Source organism: Heteronotia binoei, chromosome 3 (assembly GCF_032191835.1).
Source record: "Heteronotia binoei isolate CCM8104 ecotype False Entrance Well chromosome 3, APGP_CSIRO_Hbin_v1, whole genome shotgun sequence".
Taxonomy (NCBI): domain Eukaryota; kingdom Metazoa; phylum Chordata; class Lepidosauria; order Squamata; family Gekkonidae; genus Heteronotia; species Heteronotia binoei.
In genome coordinates this window covers 26,313,702-26,331,283 of record NC_083225.1, presented here as the reverse complement: position 1 = coordinate 26,331,283, position 17,582 = coordinate 26,313,702, and the positions used below count along the sequence as shown (strand labels likewise).

Below are 17,582 nucleotides of genomic sequence, written 5' to 3'. Positions count from 1 at the left end.
ACAGCTGGTTTTCTGTTCTGTTAAGACTAGTATAGACATGTTCACATGCACTCAGGGACTGCCAACTGCGTGGATCAGGACTGTGTGGCCCCCACAAGGCACCCAATGCAGGCAACCGCTATGTTTACTGGGCAATGTGTGGAATGTGTTACCCAATTTATCAGCTAAGTACATTCTATATGCTGCCTAACAGGTCTTGAATTCAACAGGAGCTCACAAGAATGAAGCTCCCAAACCTTTCCGAGGGTTCCCCCTCTTCCTCTCCACCTACCTTGTCCACTGAATAGTAGGTGCAGCTGCATAACAATTTCTGGATTAGGAGAGCGAGCAGCCAGCCAGCCACCAGGGGCTTTGCCACGCCCCCAGCAGCCCTCATTAACCCCTGGAGAAGCCCACGCCACCCTTTCTCCTCTTCTTATGTGATTTGGAATGGCGGGTGGCTTGCTGGCCTCTTCACTTGGGGGGGTGGACAAGGAGAGCACCAAGTGAGCAAGACCTGCTTGGGCTGGCTGGATCTCTAGCCAGCACAAGCAGGCCTCACTCACCCAGTGCTCTCCTTTCTTGCGTTGGGTTGCTTTTGGCTAGTGAGAGGGCAGCATATGCTAATGAATTATGCTATTGAGTTCCACCACCTATTTTTCTACAAAATGACCTCTGCTGCCTAATACCCATGGTACAACATTTGCATGTATCAGGCTGCTTCCAAGGAGTTGCCCATTCCTAATAAACACAGTTGCCAGGCTCCAAGTCAGTGCAAACGTCAGGCCTGCAGAGGGTTTCTGTGCACTCACTAGCCTGGGACATCACATTTTCCCCTCCCATGCTGGTACCCCACTTTGGCAAGAGGTGGTTTGAAGTAGAAACTGTACACAGCAGTTTACCACTGTAAGCCTCCCCCACCACTGGTCAGGTTACGGAAAGGACCAGGCAGAGAGAGAAGTTTGGAGCAAAAAGTATGCATTCTCCAAGCATCCTCCCCCAAGCCCCACTGCAATGTCAAGTGATCCTGCCAGCCAGCTATTGGAGTAAAGAATTCACCATTATAAGTTTGGTGTAGTGGTTAGGTGTGTGAACTTATCTGGGAGAACCAGGTTTGATTCTCCACTCCTCCACATGCAGCTGCTGGAATGACCTTGGGTCAGTCATAACTCTCTCAGAGCTGTTCCTTTCAAGAGCAGTTTCTGTCAGGGCTCTCTCAGCTCCACCTGCCTCACAGGGTGTCTGTTGTGGGGAGGGGGAGGGGAAAGAGATTGTAAGCCGCTCTGAAACTCAGAGTAAAGGGTGGAGTATAAATCCAATCTCCTCTTCTTCTCTACACCAGCGGTTCTCAACAATTTCGGTACGGTGACCCACAAGCCCAAATTTAGTTGGTACAGTGACCTATCCAAGCCTGGCCCAAGGTTCTTTGGCACCCTAAGCAAACGATGACTTTAGAACCCAACTAATTCAGCATTCCATTTTCTACAGGAGGTAACCAGATGCTTTTTGAGAAACCCACAGGTTGGGAAACACAAAACTACAGACACCACTTCTGGCCAGGTTGCCACAGAGCTCTGACCACATAATGTCGCAGGACCTCATTCACCCTTCCCTTTTTGACTTGTCATGTCTGCATAAGCCTAAGTATCATTTCCTCAGCTGAGGGGCATTTTATAACTACGCATTGGGGCCAAGTTCAGAATTGACCACGTCATGTCAAGACAAGCTCCCTAAATTCAAAACTGAGTTCACGACCTTTACAAACAACACTGAATCCTCTTTTCTAAATAAAAGAAAACCCTGAGGGAAAATATTTAACTTGTGGTCAAGACTGTAAATAAGATGCACAAGGTCAAACACCATATATTTGAGACGGCAATAAATGACAAGTATTGATGATGCTATGAAAGAACATAAATATTTCCATTCAGCCTCATGGAAAAACCATGATTTACTCAATGAGTTTACCAGCCTCGCTTCTGGAAAGTTCTGGGCATCCAACCCACAATCCAGCATGTAAACCTCACTTTCAAGGAAGTGACCTCAGCGTGGGTAATCAGAAATTCCTTAATTTCACAATTACTCCCATTAAACCTGTGTCACAGTCAGTGTTCCCCCTAAGCTGAGTTAGCGTGAGCTAGCTCACAGATTTTTAGCTTCCAGCTCACACATTTTTGTCTCAGCTCAGGAAAAATGGCCTCAGAGCACACTAATTTATGCAGTAGCTCACAACGCTAATGCTGGTAACTCACAAATTTAATGCCAGTAGCTCACAAAGTAGAATTTTTGCTCACAAGACTCTGCAGCTTAGAGGGAACATTGGTAACAGTGTAAGGCAGGGGTGACCAAACTGTGGCTCTTTCACACATATTGTGTGGCTCTTGAAGCCACCACCACCCTGTCGGCCAGCTTGGAGAAGGCATTTCTCTCTTTAAATCACTTCTCCAAGCCAAGCCAGCCAGCAGCTTGGAGAATGCATTTAAAGTTAAAGCTGCTTTCTTTCCACCTCTCTCCCCCTCCTCCTCCCACCCCCATATATTTGCCTTCCTTCCTTCCTGTCTTGCGGCTCTCAAACATCTGACGTTTACTCTATGTGGCTCTTACATTAAGCAAGTTTGGCTGCCCCTGGTATAAGGCAAAAAGGATGTAGGATGTACAGCTAGAGGTTCTGAATCATGCCTAAAGGGCTTCAAAGGGTAACATTTGCCATTGAGTCACAACTGACTCATAGCAACTCCATGAAATTCCACCTTACAAGGTTTTCCAGGCAAAGAGATGAGCGGAGATGGTATGCCACTGCCTTTCTCTGCAAAACAACTCCAGACTTCCTTGGTGGTCTCCCATCCAAATACTGACCCTGCTTAGCTTTCAAGCTTTGAAGAAATCAGGCAATTAGGGATGCTATATAAAGGGCTCTAGAGAGCCCCGTGGTGCAAAGTGCTAAGCTGCAGTATTGCAGTCGAAGCTCTGCTCACGACCTGAAGCTGGGTTCAGGTAGCTGGCTCAAAGGTGACTCAGCCTTCCATCCTTCCGAGGTCGGTAAATGAGGACCCAGCTTGCTGGGGAGGAAGTGTAGATGACTGGAGAAGGCAATGGCAAACCACCCTGTGAAAACATCATGATGTGACGTCACCCCAGAGTTGGAAACAACTGAGGTGTTTGCACAGGAGACTACGTTTACTTTTATAAAGGGCTCTATTCAGCTGCAAACTAATATGCATTGTGGCAGTTTATTTTATTACATTTTAATCCTGTCTTTCTTCCAAAGAAAGAGCCCCGTGGTGCAGAGTGTTAAAGCTGCCATACTGCAGTCCTAAGCTCTGCTCACAACCTGAGTTCGATCCCTGGCAGAAGGTGGGTTTTCAGGTAGCCGGCTCGAGGCTGACTCAGCCTTCCATCCTTCCAAGCTCGGTAAAATGAGTCCCCAGATTGCTGGGGAAGGCAATGGCAAACCACCCCGTTAAAAGTCTGCCGTGAAAACGTTGTAAAAGCAAAGTCACCCCAGAGTCGGAAACAACTGGTGATTGCACAGGGAACCTTTCCTTTCCTTCTTCCAAAGAGCACAGGGCGGCATACACTGATCCCCCTGTCCTCCATTATTTTACTTTCACAACAACCTTGTGAGGTAGGGCAGGTTGAGAGAGAGCATGTATGTGTCCAGCCTAAGGTCACCCACCAAAACTTCATGGCAGAGTCGAGATTCAAACCTGGATCTCCCAAAGCCTTCACCCAAATCACTATACCAAGTTCAGCCAACCACCACGAAACCTTCAGGAAATGTGTGAATTTCAAACCAGGGAACCTGACTGAAATCAAAAGATCTGAGTTAGTCCCTTTCTTGATTGTACAGTCAATCCACAATAAACTAGTCATTTTTTTTCTAGACAGAACACAGGCTCGCCAAGAGGAGAGGGGAAGGCTAGCAAACTGGCCAGGCCTGTGAAGCATCATTTGAATAAGACAAAACACTTTTTGCTGCTTTTACATAGAAATGGCCTTCATAAAATTCTGGCTGGTTCCCAGGGCCGACCTTGCCACTAGGTAAACTAGGCCAGCGGTCCCCAACCTTTTTGGCACCAGGGACTAGTTTTGTGGAAGACAATTTTTCCATGAGCCAGGAAGGGGGGGATGGATTTGGGATGATACAATTGTTCATTTTTCTATTAGTTTGGTGTAGTGGTTAAGTGTGCAGACTCTTATCTGGGAGAACCAGGTTTGATTCTCCACTCCTCCGCTTGCAGCTGCTGGAAGGGCCTTGGGTCAGTCATGGCTCTTGCAGAGCTGTCCCTGAAAGGGCAGCTTCTGTGAGAGCTCTCTCAGCCCCACCCACCTCACAGGGTGTCTGTTGTGGGGGAGGAAGCTAAAGGAGACTGTGAGACGCTCTGAGACTCTGAAATTCAAAGTGCAGGGCAGGATATAAATCCAATATCTTATTATTATTATTACTACTACTACATTGTAATATACAATGAAATAATTATACAACTCACGACCCAGCTGCTAACAGGCCACGGACCAGTGCCGATCCACGGACCGAGGGTTGGGGACCCCTGAACTAGGTGATTGCCTAGAGCGCTAGCCTTCTGAGGCCATCAAATTGGACACCCCCATGTGACTCAGTGATGTTATCAGTGCGGGGGGGGGGCACCAGAAGTTAGCCTTCCCTAGGTGCCACAGTCCAGGGCCAGTGGATCTGCAGAAGTCAGCAGTGAGCGACTCAGAAAAGCTCACATCCAAAAAAATTTTGTTAGTTTTTTAGGGTGCCACTTGACTTCGGCTTTCTTTTGCTCTGACAGACGAACCCAGCGATGCCTTTGCCGTCACCAGCTTACAACAACATGGACAGTACCAGTGTGATAATCAACGAGGAAGAGTAATATTCCCTGAAACAACGAACCAATAAGCTTTTCTAAAAAACACCTGTGTCTTATTTTGAATATTCTCATTCGGACATAAATATATAAGATTCAGATTCAGAAACAGGCAATGAATTCAAACACACAAGTTGCTAAACTATCAATGCTAGCCACACTCTATGGGAGACTACAATAAGGAAACAGAGGCTTTAGTGTCCACACTCTAAACCAGGGGTGTTGAACTCATTTGTTATGAGGGCCGGATCTGGCATAAATGAGGCCTTGTCAGGCCAGGCCGCGAGTGTACCTATTTAAGATTAGGTAGCAGAGATATAAACTTTTTAAAGGACACAGACAAACACGACTAAAGATTTTTTTAAAAAAAACTTAAAATAAAACATGCTTACAACATTAGCACTTGTTGTTCTTAAAGGTGCTTTCTTTGTATTTCTCCCATGGGATCCAGGGAACTGGGCAAAGAAAGGGAGGAGCTTCAGCCAATGGAGAAAATCGAGGTTTTGCTCTGTGGCTCCTGTGCAATTGAGCAAGCCTTGCAACGCAAGCTGAGATGCAGAAGGAAGCAAGAGAGAGGGAGAAGGAAGCAGACGACAGCCAGTTGCTCGGGGGGGGGGGGCGACAGGAGTCCTCCGGGGGCCTGATTCGGCCCCTATGCCGCATGTTTGACACCCCTGCTCTAAACATACAGTAGCTAGCCCCCAAAAGTCCACGACTGAAAATGTGACAAACTTCAATCAACTGTTCTATGATCCTGGTGTAGTTTCTGGCCCACCCAAAGGTGTGAAATTCAGTGTGCAGCGCAGGCAAAAATCGTCCATGCCACTGGTGGACCTACAGGAACAGGAGAACTTGCCGGTTTCATTTAAACACTTCTTCCACTCGCTCCTGGATGTTAACAAATTATTTCAGGACCAGTGTTCCCTCTAAGGCAAGTTAGTGTGAGCTAGCTCACAGATTTTTAGCCTCCAGCTCACACCTTTTTGTCTTAGCTCAAGGATGACCACAGAGCACATTAATGTATGCAGCAGCTCACAACTTTAATGCCAGCAGCTCAGAAGACGAATTGCAGAAATAATCTGTTAAATACATGGATGAAGTATAAGAAGTATGGTGATGAGAGAAAGCCATTATGGATAGTGCCAGAAGAAGTGATAAAAATAACAGCTAAGACCGATGAAGAAAGAGGGTTGTCATACAACCAACTATTAAAAATACAAAGTGGTAAAATAGAATTGAAATCTGCGGAGGAGTTGAATAACAAATATGATTGGTTTCAAATGCAACAAATAAAGAGCCTGGTGGAAAATTATATTAAAGCTGAAGGAATAAGACGAGAGCAAACAGAAATGGAGAAAGTTCTGCTTGGAGATAATGAAAAATTAATTTCAAAAATAAATGTTACTCTTAAAATGGTCTACGGAAGATAAAGTAGTAAAATCTCAAATGATTAAATGGGCAATCAATGTAAATAAAGAAATACAGATGGATACATGGGAATATCTTTGGAAGAACTCTATGAAACTTTCAACATGTCAGAGTATTAAAGAGAACTGTTTTAAAATGATGTACAGATAGTATATGACCCCTAAAAAGTTGGCAAACATGAACAATAAGATGCCAGATAGATGTTGGAAATGTAAAAAACATGAAGGTTCTTTCTACCATATGTGGTGGACTTGTGAAAGAGCAAAAAAGTATTGGCAGATGATTCAACAAGAAATTTCTAAGATCTTGGGATATGAATTTAAGAAAGTAGCAGAAACATTTCTGTTGGGATTACAAATGGAAACATTTCCAAAGAAGATAGAACTTTGATTTGGTACTTGCTTTCAGCAGCTAGGACATTGTATGCGCAGTTATGGAAGCAAGAAAAAATACCAGAAAAATGGGATTGGATTACAAAAGTAATAACATGGAGTGAGATGGATAAACTAACAAGACTCTTAAGAGACTATGATTTGGAAGTTTATAGAAAGGAGTGGAAAAAGTTTAGAGGTTATGTAGAAAAACAATGGAAAATAAAAGGACATTGGACAATTTTTTAATAATGATTAAGTATTAGAAAAAATAAGAATATGAATTTAGGCTTATATGGTTCATATGGTTTAAGGGTACCTTTAAATGTTAACATTTTAAGTTTATAACATCAGCAGGAGTCAAGTAACGGGGGGAGGGGGATTTAGAAAATAGCATATGGGGAAGATTAAAAAAAGTTATTAATGGATAATGTTACCATATGTTATAAATAAAATTATTTAAATGAAAATAAGACCAATTGCAGATTTATACCCCGCCCTTCATGCCCAGAAAGCTCCACTTGTTTAAGCCTTCGAAGGCTAACTAAATTGGGGGGTGGGGGGGTGTCAAATAAAGCCCCGATCAGAACCAGCACTCTGCGCATGCCCAGAAAGCTCCATTTGTTTCAGCCTTTCAGGGCTAAATAAATCAGAGGGGGGATCAAATAAAGCCCCGATCAGAACCAGCACTCTGTACATGCTCAGAAAGCTCCACTTGTTTAAGCCTTTCAGGGCTAAATAAATCAGGCAGAGCGGGGTCAAATAAAGCCCTGATCAGAAACCAGCACTCTGCACATGCCCAGGAAGCTCCACTTGTTAGCCTTCCAGGGCTAACAAGGGCTGTGATCACACACACTAAACAATGCACTTTCAATTCACCTTCAGTGGACTTCCCAATTGGATTTTACTGTCTGAACTGGCAAAATGCAGTTGGAAAGTGCACTGAAAGTGCCTTACTTCATACGCGTGATGACAGCCTAAATCAGGGAGAGGGGGATCAAATAAAGCCCAGATCAGAAACCGGCACTCTGCACATGCCCAGAAAGTTCTATTTGTTTCAGCCTTCCCGAGCTAAATAAATCAGGGAGAGGGCGTCAAAAAAAAAACCCCAGATCAGAAACCGACACTCTGCATATGCCCAGAAAGCTCCACTTGTTTCAGAAGCCTTCCAGGGCTCAATAAATCCGGGGGGCGTGGGTCCAAACAAAGCCCCGCTCAAGCGTAGCCTCTTCCCCCCCCCTCCCTCCCTCCCTAGGAGCTGGTGGCAGCCAGGAGCCGGCGAGCAGGAGGGGGAAAGGCGGGCAGGTGCTCGGCCGGGGCCGCCGGGGACTCACCAGAAGAAGAGCCGCGAGCAGAAGTTGGCCTGGCTCAGCGGGTTGGGCTTGTCGTCGTCCCGGCCGCCCAGCGCCTCCATCGCCGGCCGCCGCTCTCCAAACAAAGCCCCAGAAACTGCGCCTCTTCCTCCTCCTGCTGCTGCTGCAGCCGCCGCCACGCGCGGCGTTCCCAGCCCGGCTTTTGCTGGGGGAAGCGGCTCCTCGGGCGCAGGGCAACTTCCGGGGAACCTGAGCCCGCCCGCCCCGCTTCACCTGCTGTAGCCCCGGGCGCCTCTAGAGGGGGCCGCGGACGCGCGCTCCGCAGCCGCCGCCGCGGGGCCAGAAATTGCTGTGCGCGCCTTCGCCTCGCTGGCCCGGGGCTCCCTTGGTGGGCTCTGCGAGATCCGCTGCCGGGGTTAGGGTTGCCAGGTCCAGTTCAAGGAATATCTGGGGACGTTGGGGGTGGAGCCAGGAGACTTTGGGGGTGGAGCCAGGAGCAAGGGTGTGACGAGCAAGGGGCACCTTCTTTGGGGGTTCATAGAATTGGACCAGTCGTTTTGAAACTTGGAGGAGGGGCATTTCGGGGCGAGACACTGGATGCTGTGCTGCAAATTTGATGCCTCTAACTCAAAAAAACGCACCCCCCCCCCAGAGCCCCAGATACCCGCAGATCAATTCTCCATTATTTCCTATGGAAATAAGACTCCATAGGGAATAATAGAGTTCCCAGCAGACATGTCCCTCCCCTCCCCTCCCCCCACTTTCTGATGACCCTAAAGCGGGGGGGGGGGGGCTCCAATCCGAGGGATCCCCTGCCCTCACCTGGGGATTGGCAACCCTAGCCGGGGTGGGTGGAGTTGCAGAAAGCGGTGCATAGCCCTCCAAAGCTTGCACGGAGGTTCCCAGCAAAGTGCCGCAGTCCCTTGCGAATTTGCACTTTAATCCAGCGCGTTCTTGCTGGATTTTTGGATAGAGGCCTGCGGCGAATGCGCCCAGGAGCGCAACGGAAGGCGGGGTTCGCAGGCAGGCGGGTGCGTGCCAGCCCTTGCAAGAGTCACTTCGAGCACTGGAGTCCCTCTGCAGAGAATTCAGATGGTGTCCAGGGGAACCTTGAAGACCCACGAAGTTTTGAGGTATGAGGTTTTGTGTGCGCGTGCACTTTACGCACGCACACGAAAGTGCATACCCAAAATAAAAAAACTTAGCTGGTCTTCAAGGTGCACGCACACTTCATGCGTGCACACGAAAGTGCATACCAAGAATTCAACTTCGTGGGTCTTCAAGGGCCAGCGCCCTTCTGGACTCCAACTTCGTTCTGCTGCTTCAGACCGATAGGGCTACCCACCTCTGCAGAGAACTGCACGGCAAGTCTGGCTGCAGGAAAGCAAAGCCAAACCTCCTGGCACAGCACAATAATGTCCGATTGATTTTATTTGGTTTGGATTGGAATCGGCAGATTAGGAGGCCCGGAGAGTGAGTGTCGGGTTCCAAATCAAATCGGAGACCTTTAAAACACCAAAGGAAACGACCAAGTACAGACCCGGGAGAGGAAAGCTGGCCGCGGACATGAGTCAGCAGAATCATAAGATCCTCACTTAAGATTAAAAATAGGAAACCCAACGGCAAAGAGCAGGGCATGACGACAGAAAGAGCACTTTGTATAATCGTATGCCATAAAGGAAGTGCCCAGGACTGGAACTGAAACTGATGGGAGATCATAAGTAGGAAATATATTTTTCCATGTGTACAGTAACAGGGCCACTAGGCAAACTAGGCTATTACCTAGGGTGCCAGCCTTCAGGGGGTGCCAAATTGGGCACGCCCATGAGACTCAGTGACGTTATCAGTTGGGGGGGGGAGGTGCCAGAAGTTAGCATTGCCTAGGGTGCCAGGCAGTCTAAGGCTGGCCCTGCATGTGTACTGTAGCAATATAAAATTGATCTAAGAAGAAAGACGCCACAAATCTCCTTTTGTACACAAGTTGAACCCAGGATGGTTGCACAGCATGTTTACTGATTCCGGCCCGGGAAAACAGACGACAGGCTCCAGGGAATATTCACGCCTGGGTTGTTTTTCCATATCCTAAGTTAGGTTAGCTGAGACACAGAGCCTGATTAATGCATTCGAGTTAAATGGGGCACATCAAGAAACATCATTACCCTGATAAGAAGTAATAACCTTTCCCAACCCATCTGCCTTGGACTATTAACACACTGGGAGGAGAAGCCCGGCTTCACTTCTTTCCACTGGAATGACGGATTCAGCTGTGCAGCCGCCTTGGTCTCAAGCAACAGAACAAAAGTTTGAGTCCAATGGCACCCCACAAACGTAGTCCTGTTACCTTAAAAGATGTTAAGAAGACTGCAGATTTATACCCCACCCTTCTCTCTGAATCAGAGACTCCGAGTGGCTTGCAATCTCCTATGTCTTCTATCCCCACAACAGACGCCCTGTGAGGTGGGTGGGGCTGAGAGGGGTCTCACAGCAGCTGCAAATAGGTAATTGCAAAAGGACAACCTCTGCCAGAGCTATGGCTGACCCAAGGCCATTCCAGCAGGTGCAGATGGAGGAGTGGGGAATCAAACCAGGTTCTCCCAGATCAGAGTCCACACACCTAACCACTACAGGGGAACCAGTTTGGTGTAGTGGTTAAGTGTGTGGACTCTTATCTGGGAGAGCCAGGTTTGATTCCCCACTCCTCCACTTGCACCTGCTGGAATGGCCTTTGGTCAGCCATAGCTCTCGTAGGAGTTGTCTTCTGGGAGAGTTCTTCTGTGCCACACACCTCACAGGGTGTATGTTGTGGGGGGAGAAGATATAGGAGATTGTAAGTCGCTCTGAATTCAGAGAGAAGGGTAGGGTATAAATCTTCAATCTTCTTCTACACCAAGCTTAACCAGAGCTTTTTTTAAAGAAAAAGCCCAGCAGAGACTCATTTGCATATTAGGCCACACCCCCTGATGTCACCATTGTTTCACGTGAGGCTATTTTGAAGGAAAAGCCTAGCAGGAACTTATTTGCATATTAGGCCACACCCCTAATGCCAAGCCAGCCGGAACCGCTTTCCCAACCCATCTGCCTTGGACTATTAACACACTGGGAGGAGAAACCCGGCTTCACTTCTTTACAAATTGATCTAAGAAGAAAGACGTCTGCTCAAAAAAAAAGCCCTGATGTTAACAAATGTATTGAGGCAGAAAATTTCTTGGGCTAGAACATTACAAAGACAATAAGCAGGGCTTTTGGGGTAGAAAAAGCCCAGCAGGAACTCATTTGCATATTAGGCCACACCCCCTGATGTCACCATCGTTTCACATAGGGCTTTTTGTAGAAAAAGCCAAGCAGAAATTAATTTGCACATGAGGCCACACCCCCTGACACCAACCCAGCCGGAACTGCGTCCCTGTGCATTCCTGCTCAAAAAAAGCCCTGACAATAGGTAATTGCAAAAGGTAACTTTCTTTAAGGGTAAGAACATAAGAACATAAGAGAAGCCATGCTGGACCAGGCCAATGGCCCATCCAGTCCAACACTCTGTGTCACACAGTGGCAAAACATTTTATACATACACACACAATGTGGCTAATAGCCACTGATGGACCTGTGCTCCATATTTTTATCTAAACCCCTCTTGAAGGTGGCTATGCTTGTGGCCGCTACCACCTCCTGTGGCAGTGAATTCCGCATGTTAATCACCCTTAGGGTGAAGAAGTACTTCCTTTTATCCATTTTAACCTGGCTGCTCAGCAATTTCATCGAATCCCCACGAGTTCTTGTATTGTGAGAAAGGGAGAAAAGTGCTTTTTTAAAAAAAAAAAAAATACAATACCAGCTCAAAATTGGAGAAGTCATAAATCATGGAAATTGTCTATGTTGGCCTGCCCTAGAAGTTTTTCTCAAGGCTGTTTTGCTGCAATCAACATGTTGAGCCCAATCGAGTTTTGAAAAATGAGGCTATTGCCGACAGGTCAAAGGAAACTGATGCCCGTTGTATTTCTTGCCAAGTTGCAAATATGCTCACCCTTTGTGCAGTGGTAGAAAGTGCCCTTAAGTAGCAACCAACTTAGGGTGATCCCCATAAGGTTTTCAAGGCAAGAGATGAGCAGAGGGGGTTTGCCGTTGCCTGCCCCTGTGTAGCAACCCTGGACTTCCTTGGTGGTCTCCAATCCAAGTATTAACCAAAGTTTAGCTTCTGAGTTCTATGAGACCAGGCTATCCAGGCCAGGGCCAGCTACTGTGTAGGAATGTCCAAGAAACGGAATATTATTTCCTCAAAACCTACATCAACACCAAACGAGCAAAAGTCGTATTTCTCAAGCCCCCTATTTTGGGGCTGCTTTATTCTTCTGTATTCTACCAGTAAAATTCTCATTTTCACCTAGATGGTTTTGCTTGCCGTATAGTGCAGCTTCCCAAAAACAGCACACTCCCCCCAACTGCTGTATGCTTTCTGTATTAAGCTAGTGTGGTCGGTTCTACTCCAAGGCTGTGCATGTTTGTTTTCGCAACAGCCCTGTGAGGTGGGTTAGGCTGAGTGGGAGTCACTGGGTCAGGATCACTTGGTGGGCATAACAGCAGACTGGGGATTTGAACCTGAGGCTCCCAAGTCCTAGACTGACAGTCTAACCCAGCTTCCTTGATCTTTTTGAGCCTGCAGGCTCATTTGGAATTCAGACTCGAGAGAGTGGGTGCATCCACAACGTGGCTATTTCCAGGGCTTTTTTTTTTAGCAGGAGCGTACAGGAACTCAGTTCCAGCTGGCTTGGCATCAGGGGTGTGTGGCCTAATATGCAAATGAGTTCCTGCTGGGCTTTTTCTATTTAAAAAAGCCCTTGACTGTCACAGGAGGCAGCACCAACCACAACTTGCCAGGGAGTCAATTACACATACAGTAACTCTAATAGTAACTCTTCAGCATTCCAGGTAGAAGATCTGCTTTAAATGAACATAATTTTTCTCTCCAGTACAGCTTACTTTCGGTCATATGTGGAGGTCCTTGTGCTGTGGTGGCAGCTGCTGCCAAAACAACAGTTTTAAAAGATCTGCACAGCCAATCAGAAGCCCTGCTGGACAACTGCTCCAGCTGGCCCCACCCAGTTTCCAAAAAACGCTCAGTGAGCACCAAGAAAAGTGTTGGCAGGTGGCATTGTGCCCATAGGCATCCACAGGGCTTTTTTTGTAGCAGGATCTCCTGATGTAGCCAATCCTCCTGGAGCTTACAGTAGGCCCTGTAATGAGAGCCCTGTGAGCTCTTGGAGGATTGGCTACATCAGGGGTGTGTGGCCTAATATGCAAAGGAGTTTCCACTACAAAAAAAGCCCTGGACGTCCCACTGGGGCCCCTGTTCTGACCACTACTCCACACTTCCTCTCTGTTTCAAGAGGAAATGTACAACAACCAGTAACCTCCTAAAATATCCAATAATCAAGTCTGTCTCCAGTTTCAAAAAAAGCAAATATTCCAAAACTGGCCATTGTGTCTGAAATGTTTTTGCATAGCATAGGGCTTCAGAACAAACCGTTAAATCTTTCTCTTAGTTGAAGATCCCTTTGTTGCTAATGTTTATTGTACCAGTTTAATAGTTCCTTAAAGGAAGGCCGGTCTCTGCCGGAATACCCACCCAAAATGTGCAGTCTGTATCCTTAATGGCTTTTGTCTGCACATCTGGCAGGGAGCGTCGCAGCTGAGACAACCCTGTCTCCTCAGTTCTGACCATGGACATTTTAAAATACATCACAAAATGGATTATTACAAATTTTCAGCATTCCCTCTAAACTGGGCGGGTGAGGGGCCGCTCATGAACACAAGAAGCCCCGCTCCGGAGCCCTCCAGGGTCTTCCACTGCCCTTTGCCCCTTCTAAGATTACTTCAGTGACATTCTGCTCAGGATGTGAACTGCTCCACTCAAGAGCGGAAAAAATTAGATGGAACATTTATTGCGATTTTTAAAACACTGAATTTTTTAGCTTACTCTTTCTCCATGGAGCTCAGGGGCAGCAGCAGACGACGATGATGATGATGACAGACAGACAGACGTTGATAGATAGATAGATAGATAGATAGATAGATAGATAGATAGATAGATAGATAGATAGATAGATAGATAGATAGATAGATAGATAACTTTTTTGCAGCAGGAACTCCTTTGCATATTAGGCCACACACCCCTGATGTTGCCAATCCTCCTGGAACTTACAGTAGGCCCTGTACTAAGAGCCCTGTGAGCTCTTGGAGGGTTGGCTACATCAGGGGTGTGTGGCCTGATATGCAAAGGAGCTCCTGCTATGAAAAAAAAAAGCCATGGATGGACAGATGAACAGACTATCCTGTACTTTATATGTACATCGATCCTGTGAGGTAGGTTAGGCTGAGAGATGGTTTGATGTGTTTTGTTAGGAGAGCCAGTCTGGTGTAGTGATTAAGAGCAGCAGACTCTTATCTGAGAGAACCGGGTTTGATTCTTCACTCTTTCACATGCAGCTGGCGGTGTGACCCTGGGCAAACCACCGTTCTCTCAGAGCTGTTCTTTTGAGCAGCTCTCAAAAGAGCTCTCTTAGCCCCGCCTACCTCACTGGATGTCTGTTGTGGGGAGAGGAACGCAAGGAGATTGTAAACCGCTCTGAAACTCCAAGTGGAGGGTGGTGTATAAATCCAACCTAGGGTCGCTGGCCTCCAGGTGGAGCCTGGAGATCTCCAGCTGGCAGAGATCAGTCCCCCTGGAGAAAATGGCTGCTTTGAAGGGTGGACTCTGTGGCATTGTACCATGCTGAGGCCCCTCCCCTTCTCAAACCCTGCTGTCTCCCAGATCCACCCCCAAAGTCTCCAGGTATTTTCCAACACAGACCAGGCAACCCTACTAATCTTCTGTTCCTCCTCCTCCTCCACCTCCTCGTGACTAGCCCAGGATTTGACAGAGAAAGGAACTGAGCCCAGGCCTCATCACTGCTAGTCAGACACTCCGACCACAGCAACATAGTGCATAAGGTTGCCAGCTCCTGTCTGGGAAATTCCAGGAGATTTAGGGGTGAGCAAGATTTGGGAAGGGGAGAAAGGGGGGGGGGCCTCAGTGGGTTATAATGTCATAGAGCCCACCCTGCAAAAAAGTTCCCAGTCTTCATACAGAGAGATGGTCCAGGCAGTGTGGGTTTATTATAAACAAATAGGTGCAAACACCAGTATAAACCAGAATCTGTCCTGGCAACCTGCTAGGACTACTCTTCGGAGAAGTTGAGCAGTACATAAAACTTGGACTGGAATCTGATACACTTGTAGGCTTACTCAGAAGTAAATCCAGTGCTGAATTAAACCCTGTGGAGGCCCTTAGGCAGTCAAAATCTCGGGGGCCCCTTGCAAATTATCTCAGAATCTGAGCATCAGCCCCACCGCAATTGGCCCTCGCTGCAGCCTGCAGGGCCCTTCTCAAAAGCCCCTTTGACAAAACTGCAGGGGAGAGGCAGTGAGAGGCAAATTTGGCAACAACGCCAGCAGCAGCCACACCAGGCAAGTCGGGCAAAGAGCAGCTCAGTTGCTGGCTGTGCATGAAGACTGGGAGTGCTGCAAGCAGGGTGGAAACTGGGTGGGGGGGAGCTGGTTTGGGGCCCCTAAAGGTATGGGGGCCCATAGGCCAGTGCTTACTTGGCCTAATTGTTAATCCGGCTCTGAGTAAATCCCACTGTGCTCAAAGGAACATGCCATCTAGAATTTGAGTTTAGGATTGCAGCCTAATCCCCGGACATGTTCACTAAAAAGAAAACACCGACATAAGTGGGATTTATTCCAAACTGAACGTACATAGGATGTAAACTACTGTAAAGTACTACAAAACATGGAGTAAGGATAATTGGGGTGGACTTCTGAAGTGGTATACACCCCTTCACACACTTCCGAAACCTGAGTAGTACCTAGTGAGATTTTCTATAAACTACTTAATTCCTATAATCCGCCACCAGCGGTTCTAAGGGATGTAAAATTAGCAGTTTGTGTGATCAAAAAGACAAAAGAACAAGTATTTCTTCCCAGAAGCACATACCTTTGAAATACGAAGTGAACAATTTCACAACAATTATGGCAGAAAGCAAAACCCAAAGGAACAGAATGAACTTGGCACTGAATTATCTGAGGTAATTATTTGGGGCACCACAATCCCATCTGAAAACATCAACAATTCAAGGCATCTTTTCTAGAGTATCTACTGCAGTTTAGAATCTACAATCCCTTCTTAAAATCTACTGTTACACCACATTTTAGTCGTTTTGTGCATGCGAGTAAAGAGTGATTGTCCTGATTTCTCTCACAAAGGCTTGGTTTTAAAATGGTGTTTTTAGACATGTATAGGCAAGGCTGAGGAAGGCAATGGCAAACCACCCTGTAAAAAGTCTGCCAAGAAAACGTGATGTGACATCACCCCATGGGTCGGTAACAACTCGGTGCTTGCACCTTTACCTTTTACCTTTTTTTAAAGGCAAGATTTAACGCAAGAGCACCTGTGTCTTCTTCCCCAGTTCTCAGTCTTTGTGATTCTTATCCAGTTCCTTGTTGCTTAAGATACTATTCGTAGAAGTCTGTCTTTGCTACATCTCTTAAAATTGTCAAGGAAGTTATTACATCACTAACGATTAGTTTCTGGACGTTCTTATATAAGTGAAGCATTCTGGAATTCTTGTAAAGTAGAATTAGACTTCGCAATCATGGGATTTTACATTTGTTTTCTTTCCAGCAACTCTCTCTATAAAACCTCTTTAAATTCCCTGGAGATGTTTTCAGATGTTAGATTTGGGAGGGATGCAACAGTGCACTCTGGAGAACATACTACCCACTATGTGCCTGATACATGTAGTTGCCATTTTGTCTGATTGGGGAAACATGTCTTTTCCAGTTTAGGTACCTTAAACTATTTTGTATTCCATTTACAAACACTGAAGCTGGAAAATATGCATTTTTTTTTCTGTTCAGAGAAAACTGTGAGTAACAGGAGCATCACTGATAGGCACACTTGCAGTTTACATCGTTGGATTTTTCCCAAAAACATGACATTTGGAAAAGCCTTGGGATTACATTTTATCATGATAAGCAACTGAGATGGAAAAGAGGTGTCAGTTTATGTGTATTATAGCTTGTGTGCACATCAATCGCATTCATGTATCCTACCATTCAGTGTACGGTTGCCAATCCCCAGGTGGGATACAATATAAACAGGGAGAATCACGGGGAGATAGCAAAACCAAAAAATACCATGAAAGAATAATGAATACTATCAAAGATTTCAGGTTTTCACGGCTGGTAACATCATTAGGGTTTGTAGAATCTTTCGGGATCAAGTGCCGTGTTCTACTGGAGAAAGTTTTCCTTCCAGACGTTTCGTTCTCAGCTGCGGAGAACATCCTCAGTGGCGTTGCAGCCGGAGCAGGCACTCAGACCTTCTTAGCTGCTATGCAAAGCAGCCAAGAGGGTCTGACCGCCTGCTCCGGCTGCAACGCCACTGAGGATGTTCTCCGCAGCTGAGAACGAAACGTCTGGAAGGAAAACTTTCTCCAGTAGAACACGGCACTTGATCCCGAAAGATTCTACAAACCCTAATAATGAATACTATTACCTCTACTCTTACAAATAACTTATTATAT

General features: G+C 46.6%; 1 protein-coding gene across 1 annotated transcript in view; it reads right to left on the bottom strand.

Annotated features, from left to right (window-relative positions):
• ABCC4 (ATP binding cassette subfamily C member 4) overlaps positions 1 to 8,153 on the bottom strand; it is a 232,981-nt gene extending 224,828 nt beyond the window's left edge. The window contains exon 1 of the mRNA XM_060233613.1: positions 7,984 to 8,153. Coding sequence (XP_060089596.1) covers positions 7,984 to 8,063 — 80 coding nt within the window. The 5' untranslated portion in view covers positions 8,064 to 8,153. The remainder of the gene's footprint in view (positions 1 to 7,983) is intronic.
• Between the last annotated feature and the right edge of the window lie 9,429 nt (positions 8,154 to 17,582).